Raw genomic sequence first — 23511 nt, 5'->3', positions numbered from 1 at the left:
AGGCAGACTAACAAGGGTTGGTAAAGCAGCATAGGACTGTCTATAGAGCAAAATCATTGTGTTTCCTAGGCCTGAGAGAGCCAGATGTGTAGCATTAGGAGAGGGAAGTCCCCAAACAACTGGATGTATAGAATTTTCGGTTCCTATTATTTTTTCTAAGGATTGTTTCTTTTTTAAAGATTTATTTATTTATTTATTTGAGAGAGAGTGAGTGTGTGCACAAGTAGGGAGAAGGGCAGAGGAAGGGAGGGGGAGCAGACTCCCTATTGAGAAGGGAGCCCAACACAGGGCTAGATCTCAGGACCCTGACATGATGACCGGAGCCGAACCCCAGAGTCGGATGCTTAACCAACTGAGCCACACAGGTACCCCTAAAGATTTTTTTCCTTAAAGATGTTCCATTGTCTTGTGACATTTACTGTCTTTATTAAAAAGATAACCATAATTTTTATCATTGTTCCCTCTATGTATGATGTGTCTTTTTCTCTCTGGCTGTTTTCAGCAATTTGACTATGATCTGCCTAGATTTGGATACCTTTATGTTTATCCTGCTTGATGTTTGCTGAACTTCGTAGGTCCATAGGTTAATAGAGTTGAGATTTTTTTCAAATTTGAGACCTTTTCAGTCATTATTTCTTTTTTTCCATATTATTTGTTCTCTTCTGTCCTTTGGAATTCCAATTACACAGATGTGGGTTTCTAGCTATGTTCTACATGTCAGTGTATCTTTTTTTTTTCTTCTCTGTCCTTGAGTTTGGATTAATTGTATTTAATTTTTCTTTTAGTTCAGAGAGTCTTTCTTTTGCAATATCCAATTTTTCTTAAAACCATCTAATTAATCTTTAATTTCAGTTATTGTATATTTTATTTCTAGAATTTTCATTTGGTTCTTTTTTTTGTAGTTTGGGAGGTTTTTTGAGACTATATGCCTATTCATTATCTTTATCTTTTCCTTTAAGTCTTTAAATATATGTATATATATTCAAAGTCCTTTGTTAATCCCAACATCTGGATTATCTTGGGGTGTGTTGAAAGTGTGTGTGTGTGGGGGGGGGTGTGTGTGTCTGAACATGGATCATATTTTCCTTGCTTTTCTTTGTGTTTCATAATTTTTCTCAATCATATGTAGGCCATTGTGAAAGATACCTAGTTGGAGTCTGTTCTTTTTAAAAATTATGCTGAATTTTGTTCCAGTAAGCAGCTGAATTGCTGGCAGATCATTTTACTTCCTTCAGCCTTGGTTTTGTTTTATTTTATTTTATATTATACTATTTTATATTTAATTTTATTTTATTTATGTATCTGATCTGAAGGCAGTTGCTTAACCAACTGAACCACCCAGGCATCTTGGTTTTATTTTTATTTTTTTTAATAAGGGCAAATCTATTTTCCTTTTGTCTTAGTCATTTAGTTCTAGGTCATGGTCCTTACCCTTGGATGTGGTACTTATACCTAATATGCAGCCTTTCTGGAGTCGTGATTGAATGCCTGAGGTAGTCAATGAAGCCTTTCCATTCTGGATAGTTTAGAAGTACAGTATATTTTCTAGAATTGCATATCTAATATCTCAGTCCCACAGTAACACACTCTTATCTTGCTGAGTCTTATCCTGTGTTTATATAGCCAAGCCCTTAGCCAAGGACCAGGGAACCACCACTGTAGACTGTTGAGGCCCTATGTAGCTTTCTTATCTCTGGTGTCCTGCCTTGTAAGTTTCAGCAGCCTTAAGCAACAATCTTGCCTCCTCAGCTCAGTAAGACTGCTCTGCTATTTTTAAGTGCCACTTTTTAAAGATGTAGTTAGATGGTATTTCCAGGAAGAAAGGCTAGGGTTAGACATGGCCTTATTTCATGTATTTATTTTTTTCAAACATTCTATATAGTTCTAGTCTGTGTGTTATCCATATATATGAAAACAATTCATTTTCTTTGGTCTAGCTTTATAGATATTTATAGTGAAAGGGCAAGTTCAGGACCAATTACTCCATAATAATCAGAAGCAGAATAAACATTTTTAATATGAGAAATACATGAAATTATTTGGGGCATTACTTTTCTAGTCTGAATACTCTTAGACTTTTGTATTTCAACAAATCTGTATGTTAGTGTCAAATTACTTTAAAATTTAAAATCTTTAGTGATACTTCAGTTATATTGTGGCTTCAAGCTCTCTATATATAGAATATATACTTTAGACATGGTTTGATATCTTTATAGTATCTTCTTCTATCATCAGCTTACAAGGAACCCTGTTTTGTGTATTCCCGAGTAGGGGGCAATCGAACACCCCTGAAGCAACCTGTGGATGACTATGACAATACTTTGATGTTTGAAGCAAGGTTTGAGAGTGGAAATCTACAGAAGGTAGTCAAAGTGTAGGTTTTAATTATTTTTATTTGAGGAGCTAGACCAACTACTTATTATTTTCTGTATTAGGTACATTAAAGTTTTAGTATTCACAAATGAACTGCAGTTCCTTGAAGTATGATGCAAATTAGAGACAGGTTTGAATTCTGGACTCAAATACTCTGAACCGGTTTCTATACTGTACATTTTTAATTTGCCAGTGTGAACTGTTACACAGACACACGCACTGCTTCTCAAACTTTTTAATGGAATGGTGTTTGGGATGAATGTTCCGTAAAATATGTTTAGGAACATGTGTACTATCCAAGGTCATTCTTTAAAAAATTTTTACTATAAAAATATTTAAGTACAGAAAATAAAACAGTTCTTCATTAACCGTCATATACCCTTCACTAGATGCAACAGCTATGGTTTCGCATTATTCATTTCATCTATTCTTAGGTCACTGTTGATAATACACAGTACACACAAAGGAAGTACATAGTGCTGATGGAATAGAAGGTTACTTGGTAAAGAAAAAGTCACAACTAACCCAGTAAGACTGTGTGTGTATACGTGTATTAAACAAATGTATCAATAAAACTATTTTTACCTTTATTTAAGTATCCTCAGTGACTAAGTTTGGAGAATGCAAATAGTTACCAAATACAATCCTCGAAGAGTTTCAAATTTTTAAATGCATGTAGTTATATTAATTTATATGTTTTAAACCTTTCTCAGTGATAGTGTTTCAGATCTTGAGACTATGAATCCAATAGAAAACAGGAATATATATTTGAAGTAAAAAAAAACAAAACAAAACATTGGACTTTGAGTTTCAAGAGCTCTTTAATCATTTATTTTATAGGAAACATAATTGGGCTGAAATAAAGAATTTTTCATCAAATGCTCATTTTAATGTGCTCTCTTGAATTACAAAAAAATAAAAAGGCCTTTAGAAAATTAGCATAGAAGCAGTTTCACATCCAATAGAAGAGAAAATTTCAAAACTTTTATTACTTGCTATTGGATGCTGCCTAAATAAGCAGTTTCAGGGGAAATAAGGCTTTCTGCGAATAGGTAAAAGTAAAATAATCTTCCTTATTTAATTTAAATGTCATTTTTACATTTTTATGTGTTCTTTTTCCTTCTTTTTTGTGTATTAGGGCTGAATATGAATACCAGTTGACTGTGCGCCCTGACCTCTTCACAAATAAACATACCCAGTGGTACTATTTCCAAGTCACTAATACCCAAGCAGGAATAGTCTACAGATTCACTATAATCAATTTCACTAAGCCTGCTAGCCTTTACAATCGGGGTATGCGCCCACTGTTTTATTCTGAAAAAGATGCCAAGACTCATAATATTGGCTGGCAGAGAATAGGAGATCAAATCAAGTATTATAGGAACAACCAGGGACAAGATGGGCGCCATTATTTCTCTCTTACATGGACATTTCAGTTTCCACACAACAAAGATACCTGCTACTTTGCTCACTGCTATCCGTATACTTATACCAACTTGCAAGAATATCTTTCCAGTATCAATCATGACTCAGCACGGTCAAAGTTTTGTAAAATACGTGTCTTGTGCCACACAATTGCTAGGAACATGGTGTATGTCTTAACAATCACTACTCCCTTGAAGAACACTGACTCAAGAAAGCGAAAGGCTGTGATTTTGACTGCCAGGGTACATCCAGGAGAAACCAACAGCTCTTGGATCATGAAAGGCTTCCTAGATTATATTTTAGGAGACTCAAGCGATGCGCAGTTGCTTCGGGACACTTTCATCTTCAAGGTGGTACCCATGCTGAATCCAGATGGTGTGATTGTGGGAAATTATCGTTGTTCCTTAGCTGGACGAGATTTAAATCGTAATTATACATCTCTCCTAAAGGAATCATTTCCTTCTGTTTGGTATACCCGGAACATGATCCGTAGGTAAAATAAGCCTCAGATTACCTCTCTGTTTATTTAGTAAACTCAGTAGTTAGATTTTTGCTTCTACAGCTCACTCATTTTACTCTAGCTTTTAAGATGGCTTAACTGATAATTAAACTCTGGCTACTTAATTCTTTGCTCATTCGTTCCACTCTTCTTTCTGGCATTATGCCACTGGATTCACTAGCCTTTTCTTAAATAATGAATAAATTTCTAAAACATTTTAATGCTTTGTGAAACTAATAGTTAAATTTGCATATCCCAAATGAAATGTGATTTCTTGCTAAAGCTAAATGTAGCACTAATGTTTACTTTGGGATGCTTGAGTCTCTTACATGTAAAAATTAATTCTGTCTCACTGGGTCTGCTGGCACTATGTTGATCATACCTTGGTCTATGATGAGCATTTTTTTTATTAAGTTTTTAATTTTAAGTCCAGTATAGTTAACATACAATGTGAAATTAGTTTCAGATATACAATATAGTGATTCAGCAATTCTGTATATTATTCAGTGCTCATCATGATAAGTCTACTCTTTAACATGATAAGTCTTTTGACCATTAGGTTATATAGTTATTAAAACTTTGATGAATAATAGTCTTATATTCCCCCAGAAAAATTGAAGCTTTAAATTTTCCAAAGAATCTAGAACAGCAAATGCACATAATATATAAATATTTGTTGAATGGTTGAACTCTTTAATAGATTAAGATAATCACAATCAGGCATGTGCTAGAACAAAAAGATTTATTAGAGTCACAGAACCCCATTCCAAGTCCAAAGTCTCAACTTTTTTGCTTAAGAGTGTGGAGTGGAGTTAAAATATCAGATTGGAATCCTTCTATATCATTTGCTAACTGTGACCTTGAGCAATTTAAAAACAATCTAAACCCCAGTTTTCTCATCTAAAATGGTAATAATGATACTTAACACACAGGAGGATTAAATCAGAATATTATTAATAAAGTACCCCAAATAAAATATGGAACATTGAAAGTTCTAAATGTATTCAGGTCAGGGTTAGCTCAAATATAAAAAGAAAACAATGTTAATGAATCAGATACAGATGTAAAGACTCTTTGTAAACTATTTAGGATTATTCACATATTTACAAAAATAAGCGCTATTGTAGAGAGTGTTTATAGCTGATCCCATTTTGTTACCAGGGCCCCCAGTGCAAGTACAAGAACTCCGTTTCAGGGCTGAGGCCCTCTAGGATACCTCCAGTCCCTCATCCCTCAGAGGAGTTGACAGGTTTCAGAAACATGGAGAAGCATGACTCCATGCTTCTCAGTTCAGCCTCAACTTTCACTTCCATGTTAATCCTTTTATCTGCTTAGGCACAGAGGGAGTGAAGTACAGATCTCCACAGGAAACACTGAAAACTCTTGCTTTCATAAGCCTCATAAATTTGGACTCCAGGATTCCCGGCAGTTATCTGAGAAATGTTAGGTGATAAGAAACAAAAACAAAAACAAAAACTAACAAAACATGACTTCCTTATTTTCCTGGGGTTGGCAAACAATAACCAAGAAGGCAAAATGCAATGTGATATCCTAAGTTGGATTCTGGGACAGATAATAAGACATTAGTAGCAAACTAGTGAAATCCGTAAGATTGGGAGTTTAGTTACTAGTGGTGTACCAATGTTGGTTTCTTTGTTTTTGAACACTGTACCATGGTTATGTGATATGTTAACGGTAGGGGAAACTGGGCAAGGGGTATATGTTTATGCTCTACTACCTTTGCAAAGTTTGTGTACTCTAAAATTCCAAAATAAAAAAAATTATAAGAAAGGGAGCTGATTAGAATATCTATAATGTCTACTTAGTGCTCTTTGACATTAAGGGTTTCTGGTCCAACAGAAGATGGATTATAGGCCAAGGCCCTTTGGCTTGTCTCTGTGGAAAATACTTTAAATGTCTCCATTCTTCTCAGATTACCTTGTAAGGTTAAGGCAGAAATCTATTCAGTAAGTTTCAGAAAGACTTCCAAGAAAGAAAACTACCTTAATGCAATGAATCATAGGTAGGTAAGCAGAATAAGAAGTCACATATATGTGGGAAGGAAAGCAGCTGTAGGTATATCTAAGATTTAGTATATTTAAAGAATATGAGAATAAGAAAGTTTCAGTAAGTTTTAGTATAGGATGCTTAGTATAAGACACTTAGAATATCTTAACCTGTGGGTAAGAAAAAAGACCCAAACCATTTCTCAAGTGATTTAAAATTCATGTAAAATTATAGAGACCCTTTGGAAGGATGTAATGACATATCTTTGGGAGTCACTCAGAAGTTTATTTGGACTTAAATGTAAGAAACTGAAAGATCATTTAAATTGGGGAAATACTGGTTTTAAAATGTTCAGCATATTTCATATTTAAGGCCCTAACTTGATAATCTTGCTTTATAATCCACTTAGTTTTCTAAAAACTTGTAATGATCATTTAGTGGCTTTATGCAGTTTTAGGTTATCAATTAGAATTTATTGAGCACCAGATGAGAAAAGGGTAATCAATCAATACATGTAACAGACCTCACGCTGGGATTTCACTGTAGTTTAAAGGAGTATTATTCCTAATCGAAAACTATGCTTTGAATGTTTTGATTTTAGGTTTTAATATTTTTGTTTTAAAAGTAATACATTTCATATTACTACAAACACCATTGCTAACCTTTTGGTATTTATCCTTCCAGGCATAACAAATAGTATGTGTAATATTGATTATTTAAGTAATATAATACATAAAGTTTATAAATATGAAAAAAGGGGGGCAAAAAATGCCCATCATCCTACCACCTTAACACCACTACTTTTTTAAAAAAATAAATTTATTTTTTATTGGTGTTCAATTGGTCAACATACAGAATAACACCCAGTGCTCATCCCGTCAAGTGCCCACCTCAGTGCCCGCCACCCAGTCACCCCCACCTCACCCCCCGCCCACCTCCCCTTCCACCACCCCTAGTTCGTTTCCCAGAGTTAGGAGTCTTTCATGTTCTGTCTGCCTCCCTGATATTTCCCACTCATTTTTTCTCCTTTCCCCTTTATTCCCTTTCACTATTTTTTATATTCCCCAAATGAATGAGACCATACAATGTTTGTCCTTCTCAGACTGACTTATTTCACTCAGCATAATACCCTCCAGGTCCATCCACCTCGGAGCAAATAGTGGGTATTTGTTGTTTCTAATGGCTGAGTAATATTCCATTGTATACATAAACCACATCTTCTTTATAACACCACCACTTTTTAAAAATCTTTTTAAAGCCTCTCAAAGTTACTTAATTAATTTTGAGTCAATTAATCAGTCAGTTTGGGGGGATATTTTTATTGCTTTAATTTTCATTGAATGCCTAAGCTATGCAGACTAAGAAATGTATAATAATTTCCTTATTTATTAGAAATTTACCAGAAAAAATCCAAACTTTGTTACCATTTTTCTGAGTGATATTTACCGCTTTAATTAAGGGTTGTGTAATAATTGGCTTCAGCACCAAGTTGTCAGGTAGCCAATTTTTAACAAATATTTGGGTACCTGTGTGCATAGCACTATTCTAGGTGATTTAAAGCATTACTTATCCTTAACAAGATTAAATATCAAAAATATGAAAACTTTCCAAGGCAAGTGTCAAGGAAATCATAACACCAATACTATGTGCTCCAAGAATACAAAAAAAGAAAGAAAGAAAGAAAGAAAGAAAGAAAGAAAGAAAGAAAGAAAGAAAGAAAGAAAGAAAGAAGAAAGAAAGAAAGAAAGAAAGAAAGAAAGAAGAAAGAAAGAAGAAAGAAAGAAAGAAGAAAGAAAGAAAGAAAGAAAGAAAGAAAGAAAGAAAGAAAGAAAGAAAGAAGAAAGAAAATAGTGAAAGGGAATAAAGGGGAAAGGAGAAAAAATGAGTGGGAAATATCAGAAAGGGAGACAGAACATGAAAGACTCCTAACTCTGGGAAATGAACTAGGGGTGGTGGAAGGGGAGGTGGGCGGGGGGTAGGGGTGACTGGGTGATGGGCACTGAGGGGGACACTTGGTGGGATGAGCACTGGGTGTTATTCTATATGTTGGCAAATTGAACACCAATAAAAAATAAATTTATTGAAAAAAAAATCTGTGGTCTTAACTAGTTAGAAAGTGAGACATGAAGTCAGCCTTGAGGGCTGAGGGGCAGTATTTGAACTCACAGAGATGAATAAAGAAGATATTCTAGTCAGAAAGAATCTCTGTGAAAGCTAATGGGCCAAGTAGGAGAGAGCTGTTTTTCTGTGTATAGTGGAAACCAGAATAATAAAGCAGAGGGAGCCTGTTGGAGAGTCTTGGGAGTAAGGTAAATTTTGTCCTTATAATAGAAGGTAAGCATTCATATTTTATGTATGGCTAATAGGAAATTATTGTAGGTGTCTTAAAATTGTTAATAATATGCAGTGTGGATAAGAGAAAGAAGTTGAAAGCAATGATATAAGAAATTCTGTTTATTTGGATATTAGACTTGTAAATCCATAGTTATACGCATAGAAAAATGCAGAGGTAAAATTTATTACCTTGCTCCTTTTTTTTCTCGGTAGATTGATGGAGAAACGAGAGGTTATTTTATATTGTGACCTTCATGGCCATAGTAGAAAAAAGAACATCTTTATGTACGGCTGTGAAGGTAGTGATAGATGTAAAGCATTATACTTACAGCAGCGAATCTTTCCACTTATGCTAAGCAAAAATTGTCCAGATAAAGTAAGTACCATTTAAGATGATTAACTTTTCTTTTATTATATGTTGCCCATGTGAGACTGCAGGATAGATCACTTTATTCCGTAAACTGCTTTTTTTATATATTTTGACTGGCTTATACAATTGACCATAAAAAAGCAACTATGTGGAATGTTTAATGACCAATAATTTGAAAATGTGAAGAAAAATACGTGCCTTGTCCTACCACCATTCCTAATGATGGAAGACTGTTTTCCTCCTAAGGTCAGAAATAAGGCCAGTATAGCCACCCTAACCCCTTCAGTTTAGCCTTATGCTGGAGGTTCAAGTGCTGAAAGGCAACAGAAAGAAATAATAGACAGACACTCTGGAATAAAGATGGCATGATTTTCTTCATAGAAAACCCAAAGCAATGCACCAGAAAAACCTCCTAGAACTAATAAGTAGGTTTAGCAATGTCCTACACAACAAGGTCCACCCTCAGAAACGAACTACATTTCTATATACACACTGAACAACTAGAAACCAAAACTGAAAAAAATATAATTTACTGTAGCTTTAAAATAAATACTTGTGACTGCAAAGGAATAACACAGGGAGTTTTTTTTAGAGGTGATGGAATTGTCCTATATCCTGAGTGTGATAGTAGTTACACAAATCTACACATGTGTCAGACACATAGAGTGAAACACAAGCTAATTTTATTGTAAATAAAATCGCAAAATTTTATAGATACTGACATTCTAACAATCTTTCAGGACAGCTTTCCAATGATTTAAGCTTGTGAAAATAAAACATCCTTATTCTATTCAAAACATCTACATTAATCTTTATTCCTAACCATTTAAGCCCTTTCATATAAGTTTTTTAAAGTATAAGAGCTTATCCCAACAGTATCAAAAATTAATCGGTGGGGTTTGAATGCATATGTCATATATAAAAAGTAAAACGTATTGCTGGCATTCAAATCTGTACTTCTGAGAAATGTAAATATATCATCCTCAAAATGAGTGATTTCCACTGGTTTAGAAATAAAAGCAGCCCCTGAAGCTTTAGAGAGAATTACTGCTTTTGTATTACTTTCTCATTTTCAACCCTACTTCCTGAGGAAGACCTTGTACTCAGAAAAACACGTTTTCTCATTTTTATTCGCTTCTTTTTAGTTTTCGTTCTCAGCTTGCAAGTTTAACGTTCAGAAGCGCAAAGAGGGAACAGGCAGGGTAGTAATGTGGAAAATGGGAATCAAAAACAGCTTTACCATGGAGGCTACTTTTTGTGGATCTACCCTGGGTAAGACCAAGTGTTCTCATTCATGGCTCTCAGAGCTTTAAACCAAAGAAACATTTTTAATGTGAGGTTAATAATGTGGACAGTGTGATAGTGAGCACTTTCCTCCTACTTAAATGCATGCTGGTATCCAATCACATGTTTATATATAAGGTAGGATGAATAAACAAACTACCATTCTGTGTATCTCCAGCTCATCATTTCCCTTGGTTTAGAAAAGGAAACATTAGCATATGGAGAATACCTAACTGGTTATACCATGAACTAATCTTTAGTTACTTGTTTTCATCTTGTTTCTAAGAAGGAGTCCTTACAGATGACTTGTGATTTCAAGAAAAAGCAATGCTCACTCATATGTAAAACATCAGAAATGTTTGGGCTTTTTTTTTTTAAGATTTTATTTTATTTATTCGACAGAGAGAGAGAGCGCACAAATAAGGGGAGCAGGCAAAGGGAGAGGGAGAAGCAGGCTTCTCTCCCAGCAGGGAGCCTAATGCAGTACTTCATTCCAGTCCTGGGATCCTGACCTGAGCCAAAAGCAGACAATCAAGCTCAACCGACTGTGCCACCCAGATGCCTCAGTATAGAAATGTTTTTAGTGGATTTGCTATTTGCAAGTCAGATTTGCTATTTGTTGGTGGTTCTTTGAGAGAGCCAGTTTATATTTTAACAGAAGCACTCAGTTCTTTGAGAAATCTTTTAGTCACATCCAGTTTACCCTTAGAATATTCCATATTAAGATATTGTTATATTTTTAGAAAATTTATTGACTCAAAGGCAAGTGCTAGTAATCCACATATATAATTTGTTTTTTAAAGCACCTGAAACTGGGCAGCCCCGGTGGCTCAGCAGTTTAGTGCCGCCTTCAGCCCAGGGCATGATCCTGGAGACCTGGGATCAAGTCCCACGTCCGGCTCCCTGCCTGGAGCCTGCTTCTCCCTCTGCCTGTGTCTCTGCCTCTCTCTGTGTGTCTCTCATGAATAAATAAATAAAGTCTTTAAAAAAAATAAAAATAAAGCACCTGAAACTGATAAAACATTATCTATGATGATGAAAACATTAAAATATTTACCCAAGTTTTTCACTAAGTGATTATGAGTTAGTTTATAGCTGGTAACCAAGTATTCCATAATTCCTGATTAAATTTTCTTCTGCCTTACAATATAAACTAGTCAGCTTTGATCCAGGCATGGAGAGGGAATGAGAGAAAGCAATAAGCTGTTAAATGACCTGACCTAGAGAAGAAAATCCAAAGGACAGGATACAGAATCATATTAGATATTTTGTTTATTTACACTCTCTGTTGTACAACTTAGGTCTACCTGTTAAGGACAAATGATTAACTCATTCTCAGTGGTGGATAAACCTATTGATGTTTTAGGTAATAAACGAGGCACTCATTTCAACACAAAAGACTTGGAGTCAATGGGATATCATTTTTGTGATTCTCTCTTGGACTATTGTGATCCAGACCGAACCAAGGTAAGCAAAGTCCATTTGCTAAAGCATCAAACTCCAGTTTATCAGATAACATAACCTAACTCTAAGGGCCAATGGCAGTTTTTTCTTTTAATATCCGACCAGTATTTGGGGTTTCTGGTACTTGATAGACTCCTAGCTATGATTCTAGATATCTAGAAATATTCAATTAGTTTAATTAGGAAATGGAGTTAATTTATAATTAATTTATCATTTTCCCCTAGTATTATCAGTGCCTGAAAGAATTAGAAGAAATGGAAAAACACATAAACTTGGAAAAAATCCTTGAGGATTCAGATACTTCTCTTAAAGAAATTACATTGGATATAGAGTCTAGGTAAGTCAAGATGGTGAATGTAATATAACTTGTGCTCTTTTACTGTGCTCTTTATAACAGTAGGACATAAAATTCTCAGTCTCAATGAAAATCCCAACTATAGCTGGAGGAAAATTTTTTCCATGCAGTTTACTTTGGCCTGACTTCATCAAGACTTCAGTTATTTAGTCAAGTAATATTAATTGAGCACCTATTATGTACTGTATGTGAAAGACATACTCCAATTTTAAAATTTTTATGTTTAAAATATTTTTTAATAAAAATTTTATTTATTTATTCATGAGAGACATAGAGAGAGAGAGAGGCAGAGACATAGGCAGAAGAAGAAGCAGGCTCCATGCAGGGAGTCCGATGTGGGACTCGATCCAAGGACTCCAGGATCATGCCCTGGGCCAAAGGCAGATGCTCAACTGCTGAGCCACCCAGGCATCCCAAGAGATTTTTAAGTATATGAGAGGGAAAGTGAGTAAGCAAGAGAGAGTGCATGAACTGAGGGAGGGGCAAAGGGAGAGGGAGAAGCAGGCTCCCTGCTCAGCTTGATCCCAGGACCCCAGGATCACAACCTGAGCCAAAGGTGGATGATTTACCAAAAGAGCCACCCTCAAATTGTTTTTAATGCTGACATTACTCACAGAGAATCAACACATTTATAGAGATGCCACTACATACTCTAAATTAGTGAATAATAAATGCAAAATGTAATGCTAAGGGAATGTTGTTGGAAAAATGAAGGTACTAATTTCATACAGTTTCCTGTAGGAAAGACAAAACAAATATTTGATTCTTTTCCTCTCCTTATAAATTTTTCAGACTTTGAATTAGTGCCCCTGCAACCCCCAGAGGTGACTAATAAGTGTGTTTGCAGATGGAAAGTATCGTTTTGAACTCATGGATTTGTTTATTTTGATGTGTTCCAACTTCAGTTGTTTTTCTAATACTCTAAGATGCCTAGAACTATCAGACATTTACACTTTATAATATTTACAAATTCATCTGTAATGTTTACCTTTGTAAACATTCTTTTTATAATTAGAACCATTCCAATAATAGGATAAAAGTTACAGCTGAAATTTTAAAATGCCACCAAAATATTGCTATCTATTTTTTATACTTATAGAATTAAAGTGATAAATAAAATTGTAAATATAAATAAAATATAATTATAAATAATAATTAAAATAATTTTATAATTATTACATCAAAGTTATTTATTATTATTTTTTTGTAGTAGCCGAGGCTCTGACAGTTCAGAATCCAATGAGTCTCAGAATTATCTTCTCAAGTTAACTTCTCAGGTATGATTGAAAATTTCTGCCTATTATATGGATATACTAAGTAGGTACTTATTGTGACTAGCAATCTGACAAAAGAAATGCTTGCAGTTGTATAATTATTGTATAGCAAGAATTATTAGTTTTTTGATTATGGAATATATCTTTAAGTCATAGAATTTTCTAACCTTAGGATTTTTAACACCCTTACTCCAAAGATCCAGAAGATTATTTCTCAAAAGCCACACCACTTGTTAATGAGAGGTGGTAGCATAACATACATCACCTTACTGCAAATCCAATGTTCATTTATTCATTTATTTAATGACTATATATTGAGCTTCAGCTGTGCTGGGGATATAGCAGTGAACAACAAAATGAGACAAAAATCCTCTTTCATTGCTTATATTCTAATTGGTAGAAATAAAAAATAATGAGAAATAAGTAAAATATATGATGTGTCAGGTAATGATAAGTGCATAATGAGGAAATTAGGAGGAGTAGGGATTGCAGGCAGTGTTAGGTAACCGAATGTTTATGCCCTCACCAAATACGTATGTTGAAACCCTAACCTACAACATGATGGTATTAGGAGGTGACCAAGACAAACTAGGACGCTGCTCTCTCAGTACCAAGTGTGTGGTGCTGCTGTAACAAATACCTAAAACTGTGGAACTGGATAATGGGTAGAGGCTGGCAGAGTTTTGAAGTGCGTGTTAGAAAATGCTGATATTGCCACGAAGGGACTTCTAAAGGTGATTCTGGCAAGAGCTCCCAAAGAAGAGGGGGAGCAAGTTTCCATCTTAAAGAATACACAAATAATCATGTACAGAACATTGACATAAATATGAATATTAAGGGTGATTTTCATGAGGTCTCAGATGGAAATGAACATGTTATTGGCTGAGAAAATTTCAATCCTCACCACAAAATGGTAAAGAATTTGGCTGAATTATGTTCTAGTGTCTTATGGAAGGTAGAGCTTGTGAGTGATAAAAGTGAATATTTAGCTGAGAAGATTTCTTTGTAAAGTGTTGAAGAGCAACTTGATTCCTCCCAACTGCTGATAGTAAAAGTACAAGGAGAGATAAAGGAAGAAGGAATTGTTGGGCAGAGAGGAACCAGAAAGTGAAGCTTTAAACAATTCTCATGCTGCCATATTACAAAAAATAAGAATGTGTTTTCAGAACATGAGAGACTCATAACTATGGGAAACGAACTAGGGGGGGGTGGAAGGGGAGGTGGGCGGGGGGTGGGGGTGACTGGGTGACGGGCACTGAGGGGGGCACTTGATGGGATGAGCACTGGGGAGTTATGCTTATGCTCTATGTTGGCAAATTAAACACCTATAAAAAATAAATTTATATTAAAAAATAAAAATAAATAAATAAAAGAATGTGTTTTCAGAAGAGAAGAATGTAGAGGATCAACTATTTGTTAAGGAAGTCAGTGTGTGTGTGAACCACAGAACCAATCAGCCACCCCATCAGGGAAACTGCCAGTTTGCACTGAAGGGCTTGGCGAGAGGACAGAGTGAAGGAAGGCTGTCATGCTCCTTGAATTTTACCGGACAGTATCATAGATCCATTTCCAAAAGTGCAATGTTCTGCAAGACAATAAAAAAGAAGGCCTCAGAGGTAGCTTAGAGGTTATCAGGGCCACTACCACCTAGATTTCAACAGGATAGATGGCCTGCAATTGAGGCCAACAGGATATGATGGCAGGCTGCCTGGAGCCATGAGCTACATTGTGGGCAGTGCCCCTGGCAGAGAGCCAGGCATGAGCAGCACCCTGTCAAGCTGTGAGGGTGACGTTGATACCCCAGTAGGTCCAGAAGGCAGAGCATTGAGCTAGTGAGGATTATTGTTGAGCCTTGAGATCTTGTCGAGTTTGTCTTGCCAGATTTTAATTTATTTGGGACCCATCACTTCATCCTTACTTTTCTTTTTCTCCCTTTGGGAATGTCTGTCCTATACCTGTCCCACCACTGTATTTTGGGAAGCACATAACTTGTTGGAATGGAATGGGGTGGAATGGATGCATTTTTCATGAGAGAAGAACTTGAATTTGAGGGCCCCGGAACAGAATGCTATGCCTGAATGTTTCTGTCTCCCCTAAATTCATATGTTGAAGTTATCATGCCCAATATGATGGTACTAGAAGGTGGGCCCCTTGGGAGGTGATTAGGTCATGTGGGCAGAGCCCTCTAATTGGGATTAGTACCTTATAAAAGAGGCTTCAGGGATCCCTGGGTGGCGCAGCGGTTTGGCGCCTGCCTTTGGCCCAGGGCGCGATCCTGGAGACCCGGGATCGAGTCCCATGTCGGGCTCCCAGTGCATGGAGCCTGCTTCTCCCTCTGCCTGCGTCTCTGCCTCTCTCTCTCTCTCTCTCTCTCTGTCTTACTATCATAAATAAATAAAAATTTAAAAAAAATAAATAAAAGAGGCTTCAGAGAGACCCCCAGTCCCTTCTGCCATGTGAGGATACAATGAGAAGTCTGCAGCCCAAAAGAGAGCACTCACCTGACCATACTGACACACTGATCTCAACCTTTTCCCAGTAGAACTATGAGAAAGAAATTTCCATTATTTCCAGCCAACCAGTCTGTGGTATTTTGTTATAGCAGCTGAATGGAATAAGACAGACATATTAGTTGTCTATTGCTGAGTAACAAATTACCCCCAAGCAGCAGCTTCAAACAACAAATACTTATTATCACACCATTTCTGTGATACAGGTGTTTAGGAGTGGCTTTGCTGGGTGCTTGCTTCTGTCTAAGGTGTCTCAAAAGATTGCAGTGAAGGTGTTGGTTAGGCTCTGGTCTCATCTGAAGGCTTGAGTGAAGAAGGGGATCCGCTTTTAATCTCACATACATAATTGTTGACAAAATTCAGTTCTCTGGAGGCCATTGGGATGAAGACCTCAGTCCCTGATTGGCTGTTGGCCTTTAGTAGAATATCCAATAAGTCACTGCCACATTCAGTGTTGCCAAATTTTGTTCTATGTTTTTTCTAGGAGTTTTATCCTTTTAGGTCTTACTTATAATTTTGAGTTAATCTCTTTAATTGTATTTATTTATTCATGAGAGGCAGAGAGGCAGAGACACAGGCAGAGGGAGAAGCAGGCTCCATGCAAGGAGCCCAGTGTGGGATTCGATGCCAGGACCCTGAGATCACACCCTGCGCAGAAGGCAGACACTCAACCGCTGAGCCACCCAGGTGTCCCATGAGTTAATTTTTGTATTTAGTATTGGGCAAGGGTCCCAATTTCATTCTTTTGCAAGTGAATATCCAGTTTCCTGAGCACCATCTGTTGAGAAGACTGTCCTTTCCCCCATTGAATGGTTTTGGCACCCTTGTCAAAAATCATTTGACCATGGGCAGCCCAGGTGGCTCAGTGGTTTAGCACCGCCTTCAGCCAAGGGCGTGATCCTGGAGCCCCGGGATCAAGTCCCACATCAGGCTCCCTGCATGGAGCCTGCTTCTCCCTCTGCCTGTGTCCGTTCCATTCTCTCTCTCTCTCTCTCTCTCTCTCATGAATAAATAAAATCTTTTCAAAAAATCATTTGACTGTTTTTGCAGGGATTTATTTATGGGCTCTTTATTCCTTTTCATTGATCTGTATGTCTGTCTTTATGCCAATACCACACTGATTTGATTACTATAGCTATGTAGTAAATTTTGAAATCAGAAAATACAAACCTTCCAGTTTTGTTGCTTTTTTTTTTTCAAGATTATTTTGGCTATTTGGGGATTCATATATTAGAATATTAGAATGGATTCTTCTCTCTGCAAAAAAAGTGTCATTGGGATTTTATTTCATTAAATCCATAGGTTTCTTTGGGTAGTACTAATATTTTAATACAATTAAGGCTTCCACTTCACGAACAAGAGGTACACTTTCATTTATTTATGTCTTTTTTCTTTCAGTAGTATTTTGTAGTTTTCATTGTATAATTCTTTCACCTCCTTGATTAATTCTTAAGTATTTTATTCTTTTTGATGCTGTTGTACATGTGATTTTTTGTAATTTCTTTTGTCAAATTATTTTGTGTATAGAAATGCAATTGATTTTTGAGTGTTGACTTTGTATCCTGCTACATTGCTGATTTAATTTATTAGTTCAGATAGATTTTTTGTGGAATCTTTAGGGTTTTAAAAATATAAGATCATGTCATCTACAGAGATCATTTTCTTATTTTCTGATTTCAATGCCTTTTATAAAGTTTTCATGCTTAATTGCTCTGGCTAGAATTTCCAGCATTGTGTTGAATAGAAGTGATAAAAACAAACATCCCTACCTTGTTCCTGACCTTAAAAGAAATGCTTTCATCCTTCATCATTGAACATAATGTTAGCAGTAGGTTTTTCATACATGGCTTTTATTGTGTTGAGGTAGTTTCTTTCTATGACTTGTTTGTTTGAGTTTTTAAGATATTTTTTATTTATTCATAAGAGACACAGAGAGAGAGAGAAGCAGAGTCACAGGCAAAGGAAGAATCAGGCTCCATGAAGGGAGCCTGATGTGGGACTCGATCCCAGATCTCCAGGATCAGGCCCTGGGTTGGAGGTGGCGCTAAACCACTGAGCCACCTGGGCTGCCTGTGTTTGGGATTTTTTAATCATGAAAGGGTGTTGGATTTTGTCAAATACCTTTTTCCATCAATTGAGATAGTCATATGGGTTTTTTTTTTCCTTCATTCTGTTGATGTGGTGTTTGACATTGATCAATTTGGTATATTGAGCCATCCTTGCATTCCAGGAATAAATCCTATTTGGTCAGTATGTACGTCCTTTTAATATGCTGCTGAATTTAATTTGCTAGTATTTTGGTGAGGATTTTTTACATTAATGTTCATAAGAGAGACTTGTCTATAATTTTTTTTTTCTTGTAGTGTCTGTCTGGCTTTGGTAGTAGAATAATGCTGACCTCATAGGAGTTATAGGAAGTGTTCCATCCTCTTCAGTTTTTTTTCCTAAGATTTTATTTATTTATTCACGAGAGGAGGGGGTGGCAAAGACACAGGCAGAGGGAGAAGCAGGCTCCATGCAGGGAGCCCGACATGGGACTCGATCCCAGGACCCCAGGATCACGCTCCAGGCTGAAGGCAGGCATTAAACCACTGAGCCACCCCGGGATCCCCCATCCTCTTCAGTTTTTTTAGAGAATTTTGAGAAGGACTGGTATTAGTTCTTCTTTAAATGTTTGGTAGAATTCTCCCATGAAGTCATCAAGTCTAGGGTTTGTTGTTGTTGGGAGATTTTTGATTACTGATTCAAATTTTCTTTCTTTGTGATGTAGTCTTTGTGATGTAGGTTTTGTATTTCTAAGAATTTGTCCATTTCATCTAGGTTATCTAATTGTTGGCATATAATTGTTAATAGCAAGTCTTAATAGATTTTTAAAGATAGCTATCTTACAAATACCTTCTCTGATCACAACAGGATGAAACTACATTAATAACTAGTTCCCTTCTTTTACATATATTAGTCTCTTAAATTATATGGAAAACAAAAACTACTCTTAAAACCATTGTTACAAAAATATACTAGCTTTTATAATGCCCTGTGTTGTTACCTTGAGATCTTTATTTCACTCTAAAGTTTCAAGTTAGTGTCCATTGTCTTTTCATTTCACCTTGCATGACACCCTTGAGCATTTCTTGCAGAATGTGTCTAGTGGCCACAAACAAAAGCTGAGTGAATTCATCTGGGAATGTGTTAATTTCTTCTTAACCTTTGAAGGACAATTATGCCATTGTTGAACACTTTGAATATGTTGGTGCCCTATCTTCTGGGCTCCAAAGTTTCTGATGAAAAATCTACTAATAATCTTTGTTTTAAGATTTATCTTAGAGAGAAAGAGAATGTGTGCCGGAGGAGGGACAAAGGAAGAGAATCTTCAAGCAGACTCTGTACTGAGCACAGAGCCTGATGCAGGGCTCAATCTCATGATCCTGAGATCATGACCTGAGCTGAAACCAAGAGTCTGAGGCTTAACCAACTGAGCTATCCAGGCACCTGGAGAAACCTATTAATAATTTTATTAGGATTCTTGAATGTAACAATTTGCTTTTCTCTTGCTACTTTCAAGATTCTCTATCTTTGAAAGTTTGGTTATAACGTGTTTCATCATAGGTTTTTGAATTCATCTTACTTGGAGTTCATTGAGCTGCTTGGATATTTACATTTATGTCTTTCATCAAATTTGGGAAGTTTTCAGACATTATTTCCTCACTCATTAGCACTTCTTTTTTTTAATATTTTATTTATTTATTCATGAGAGAGAGAGGCAGAGACACAAGCAGAGGGAGAAGCAGTCTCCACGCAAAGAGCCTGATGTGGGACCCGATCCCAGAACTCCGGGATCACGACCTAAGCCAAAGGCAGATGCTTAACTGCTAGGCCACCCAGGTGCCCCTTGTTAGCACTTCTGAGTTGCTGATTCTCCAGCTCAAAAGCTGGGATATATGAAGTGAAAACAAAACACAGGATCTACTTACCATCCTGCTGCTCCTCTGTTCCTGATGAGGTCCCTTACCAGTCTGCCTTCTTCTTTCTACTTTTTAAAGTTTCTTATGTTTATTTTGTATATAATACCCAGGGTTTTTAGTTGTACATAGTGAGAAGAATAGAAAAAGTACTTTGTCTTCCTAGAACTAGAAGTCTCAAGATAGTTTTATGTCTGCAATATATACCATCTTTGATGTGTTAAATATTGATTTTAAATATTGTTATTTTATTTAGATAAAAAACAAGAAAAAGTACCTGAAAACAAAGAAGGAAAGAAATCCTACTGTAGCAAGTCCTCAAAACAACAGAGAAGAGCAAGAGGTATTCATTGATCTGTTTATTAACAGTTCTTGAAACAATGGTTGCCAGAGAATGTCAAGTCCTTTCTTGATACACTTCCTATACCTTAATTTTTCCTCCAGGAAAAGCCAATTATTAAAACTTTGCACATATTATTTGCTGTTTATAAAAACACCAAAGAACCTTGACAGATGAGAGGTGGGTTGTATTAAGGTGCTATATTTAAATTTCATTTATACTTACTTTACTCTGAAAAGTATTTGAGGCATCTTACAAAGATACATCTAGGATAGCAAGAAGAAATAAACTGAAACTAAGAAAAATTCAATGGCAGTACAAGAGTCTAAGAAGAGATGGTGCTGAGATATTGACTTCCATCGTGACAGCATGAGGAGCTCTGCAAATCCATTCACCTAGCAAAAATTGGTGATATTAAAAAAAAAAAACCCACAACCATTTAAAATTTCTGGAAATTGTCCTAAGGGCAGATAGCAAATGAAAAAAAAAAACAAAAAACAAAACAGAACATGTATTTGTGAAAATCTACTAAAAGTCAGTAAAAAGAAAACAGCAAGAGCCTATGGCATTAAATCAAGATTCCCCCCACACACACCTCCCAGTTCAATGAAACAAACTCCACTCCAGACTAGTGTGGCCAGGAACACAGGGCCCCCTTGCTCCACAGATGCCAGTCAGTGGGCTATCTGCCTAAGAAGGTCAGGGCATCAGTATATCATATCCTGCCTCCAGCTACCTACTATTGAGGCTAAGTTCCAGGTGAGTGCAGCCAAGGGGTAGGGGCTCCCTTCTTCTACCCAAGCCCCATGCATGAGACAGATACTCTGTCTGTAATGTAGCCACGAGTGCTACATTACATATTTTGGCCCTATTTGCCCTCACCCTAGCTTACAAAATAATAGAGAAGACCTGGGACTACTGCCCTCTTTCCACCTACAGCTCCCCTCCTTAAATGGGTGTCACTAAAAGAAGAGTGCCATGTCCCCACCCCCAACTCCAGAGACACTCAAGTCAGAAACTTTGCCTTTGGGGAGAACCAGACAAAAAGATAGCTTTTTTAAAAGAACTTTTGAAAGAATTACATATTCACAGGAAGTTGTAAAGAAATACACGTACAGGAACTCTGTTGCATTTTCTTCTCCTTCCAGTGTTAACATCTTGCATATTGTTATACCATATCAACGCCATAAGACTGATGTTGATGCAATCCACAGAACTTATTCAGATTTGATCAGTATGCATGCATTCATTTGGTGCAGTATTCCTCATAAATTGTTAAGTCTGGTCTTTAAAGCACATTGTTATAGCAACATTGCATATTTTTACATTGATACCTGATTTCATGTTTGTAAATTGTGCAATCTAAGCAACATGAATATGCTTGGGAAAGGGCCAAAATTATTAAAAAAAAAAATCAGTAAACTCTCTAATCAACCTCAGTATGTGAAGACATTTGCAGAACCCAGTAACCAAAGTAGATTTTGTTGGGGGGATTGGTTTTTTTTATTGTTTTGTATGTAGATTTTATGAGACCCATATTTATTTACTTCTCATAAACATATCCACCTAGTGGTTTTTCTTCTCTACCCAAGCTATATTTCATGTAAAATATAATAAATTCCTTTATATTTAAATGTTTATATATTTTCCTCTTCCTTGATTGGAGCTTCAAAATTTTTAGGAAATCATAATCTGTATTTAATGTTGGATTTTCCAGCTGGAAATCTGTCATCAATTGGTCATTTGAAAAGGCTGCATACATTATAAATACGATTACAAACTAGTAGGAGTTCTTAACCTTCGATCTTGAAATTTATTTTCGAATAATCTTTGGCAAGAGGAGTGAACAGTGTCATCTTAACTGAGTTCAATGCCTGATGACAACTTAAATTCATGCTCTGAACTATTTGTTTGTAAGATATCCAAACATTCCCCCAAATAATATTTTTAAGTTATTTTCAAGTATTTTATTTAACTTTATTTCCTACCAGGACATTCTCAATAATTGATTTGAAAGGCTTTCAGCAAAAACAAACAATTATAGATGGCATGGTTAGAATTAGGAGATCATGTTCAGAAGGACACTGGTCTAGTGATTTTCTATAGGATGAATGTAATAATTTATTGTGGCTTACAGCATCATTTCAACCAAGGGAAGAGGGTGAAAAATGACTGTGTTCATCAAATCAAGTCTTATCACAAGTGAATTTCTCCAGCCTAATCTCACCTTTCTAAATTGTAGTGGTTATATAATATTGCTACTTTTAACTTTGTAAAATTTTTTCTAGAGTATTTTTCCTTAATCTCTGCCTTCAGTTATTAAGTTTTGATTTTTATACTTTCATTTTCATAATGGTTATATCAATTTTTGCTGCCAAATTTATCTGCAGAGATTTTAGTTTTTAATTCATAGTCCACTTTTCATCGTGAGTTGATATGCATAACATGTTGGCAAAAAAAATATTGTTTTCATTTTTTTCCTTTCTTTTGCCCTTTTGGAAAACTCTTTATAATATCCACATACCACAGATGCAGAAACAAAAGTTTAGAAACAAACTTTTTAAACAAAAGTTTAAAATGTTTTAATGGTCACATGATTTTTAGACTAGTAAGGATTTGTTGTCATAATTCAGCAGTGCTTTATGTCTCATTTAGTCTACCTGGGACATTATTGGCAACTCCTTTTTCAAAGTAGAAAGCAGCATCATGTGTATGCTCTTACTTACTCCGGACTTTCACAAGATATGAGAAAATGCTTTTCATCTTTTTTATATAAATACAGTTTTGTAATCAATTATACTTTTTCACACAATTTTATATATATTTTTCATTTCATAGTCTTATCTTCTTACATCTTTATTCTCATTTAATAAGTGGGATTGTAAGCAGACATTTTTGTCTTTCTCATTGTAAATAAATTCTATATGAAGTGAAAAAAATGTTTTTAACTCCCTTTAGTAGTGTCAAAATACAATATCAATATTTTCTTCCACTCATTGCTGCTGGAGAAAAACAGTGTTATGAAAGATACTAGGAGTCCCTGATTTAAGAGATTTTTTTGTCCACTCTAAGCCTGTAATGATAAAATGAGAAATGTTGAAAACTATACCAAATGTGATACAGGAAATATATGGCATTTTCATGTTTACAATATACTATTATTTTCCTTTTTGTTCTGTGTTCCATTAGGCATGTGATAAAGGACACTTAGTGCAAAGACACAAAGAACCAAATTCTGATGTGAAAGGTAATGTTCTGCTTCTACCCTCTCTAAACAATGTATTCAATACACACTTTTTTGTGCCACATCTTTGAGG

At 35.8% G+C, this 23511-nt stretch overlaps 1 protein-coding gene across 1 annotated transcript in view; it reads left to right on the top strand.

Moving 5' to 3' along the window:
• The window catches only part of AGBL3 (ATP/GTP binding protein like 3), a 57180-nt gene that overhangs the window by 10355 nt on the left and 23314 nt on the right, over positions 1–23511 (top strand). The window contains 9 exon segments of the mRNA XM_038559466.1: positions 2272–2374; positions 3512–4291; positions 8852–9014; positions 10154–10280; positions 11659–11759; positions 11981–12093; positions 13322–13388; positions 20111–20197; positions 23384–23441. Of these exon segments, the coding sequence (XP_038415394.1) occupies positions 2272–2374; positions 3512–4291; positions 8852–9014; positions 10154–10280; positions 11659–11759; positions 11981–12093; positions 13322–13388; positions 20111–20197; positions 23384–23441 (1599 nt within the window).

This window comes from Canis lupus, chromosome 16, assembly GCF_011100685.1.
Source record: "Canis lupus familiaris isolate Mischka breed German Shepherd chromosome 16, alternate assembly UU_Cfam_GSD_1.0, whole genome shotgun sequence".
NCBI lineage: Eukaryota > Metazoa > Chordata > Mammalia > Carnivora > Canidae > Canis > Canis lupus.
Note: the sequence above shows the minus strand (reverse complement) of the source record. Positions and strands in the feature narration are given on the sequence as shown.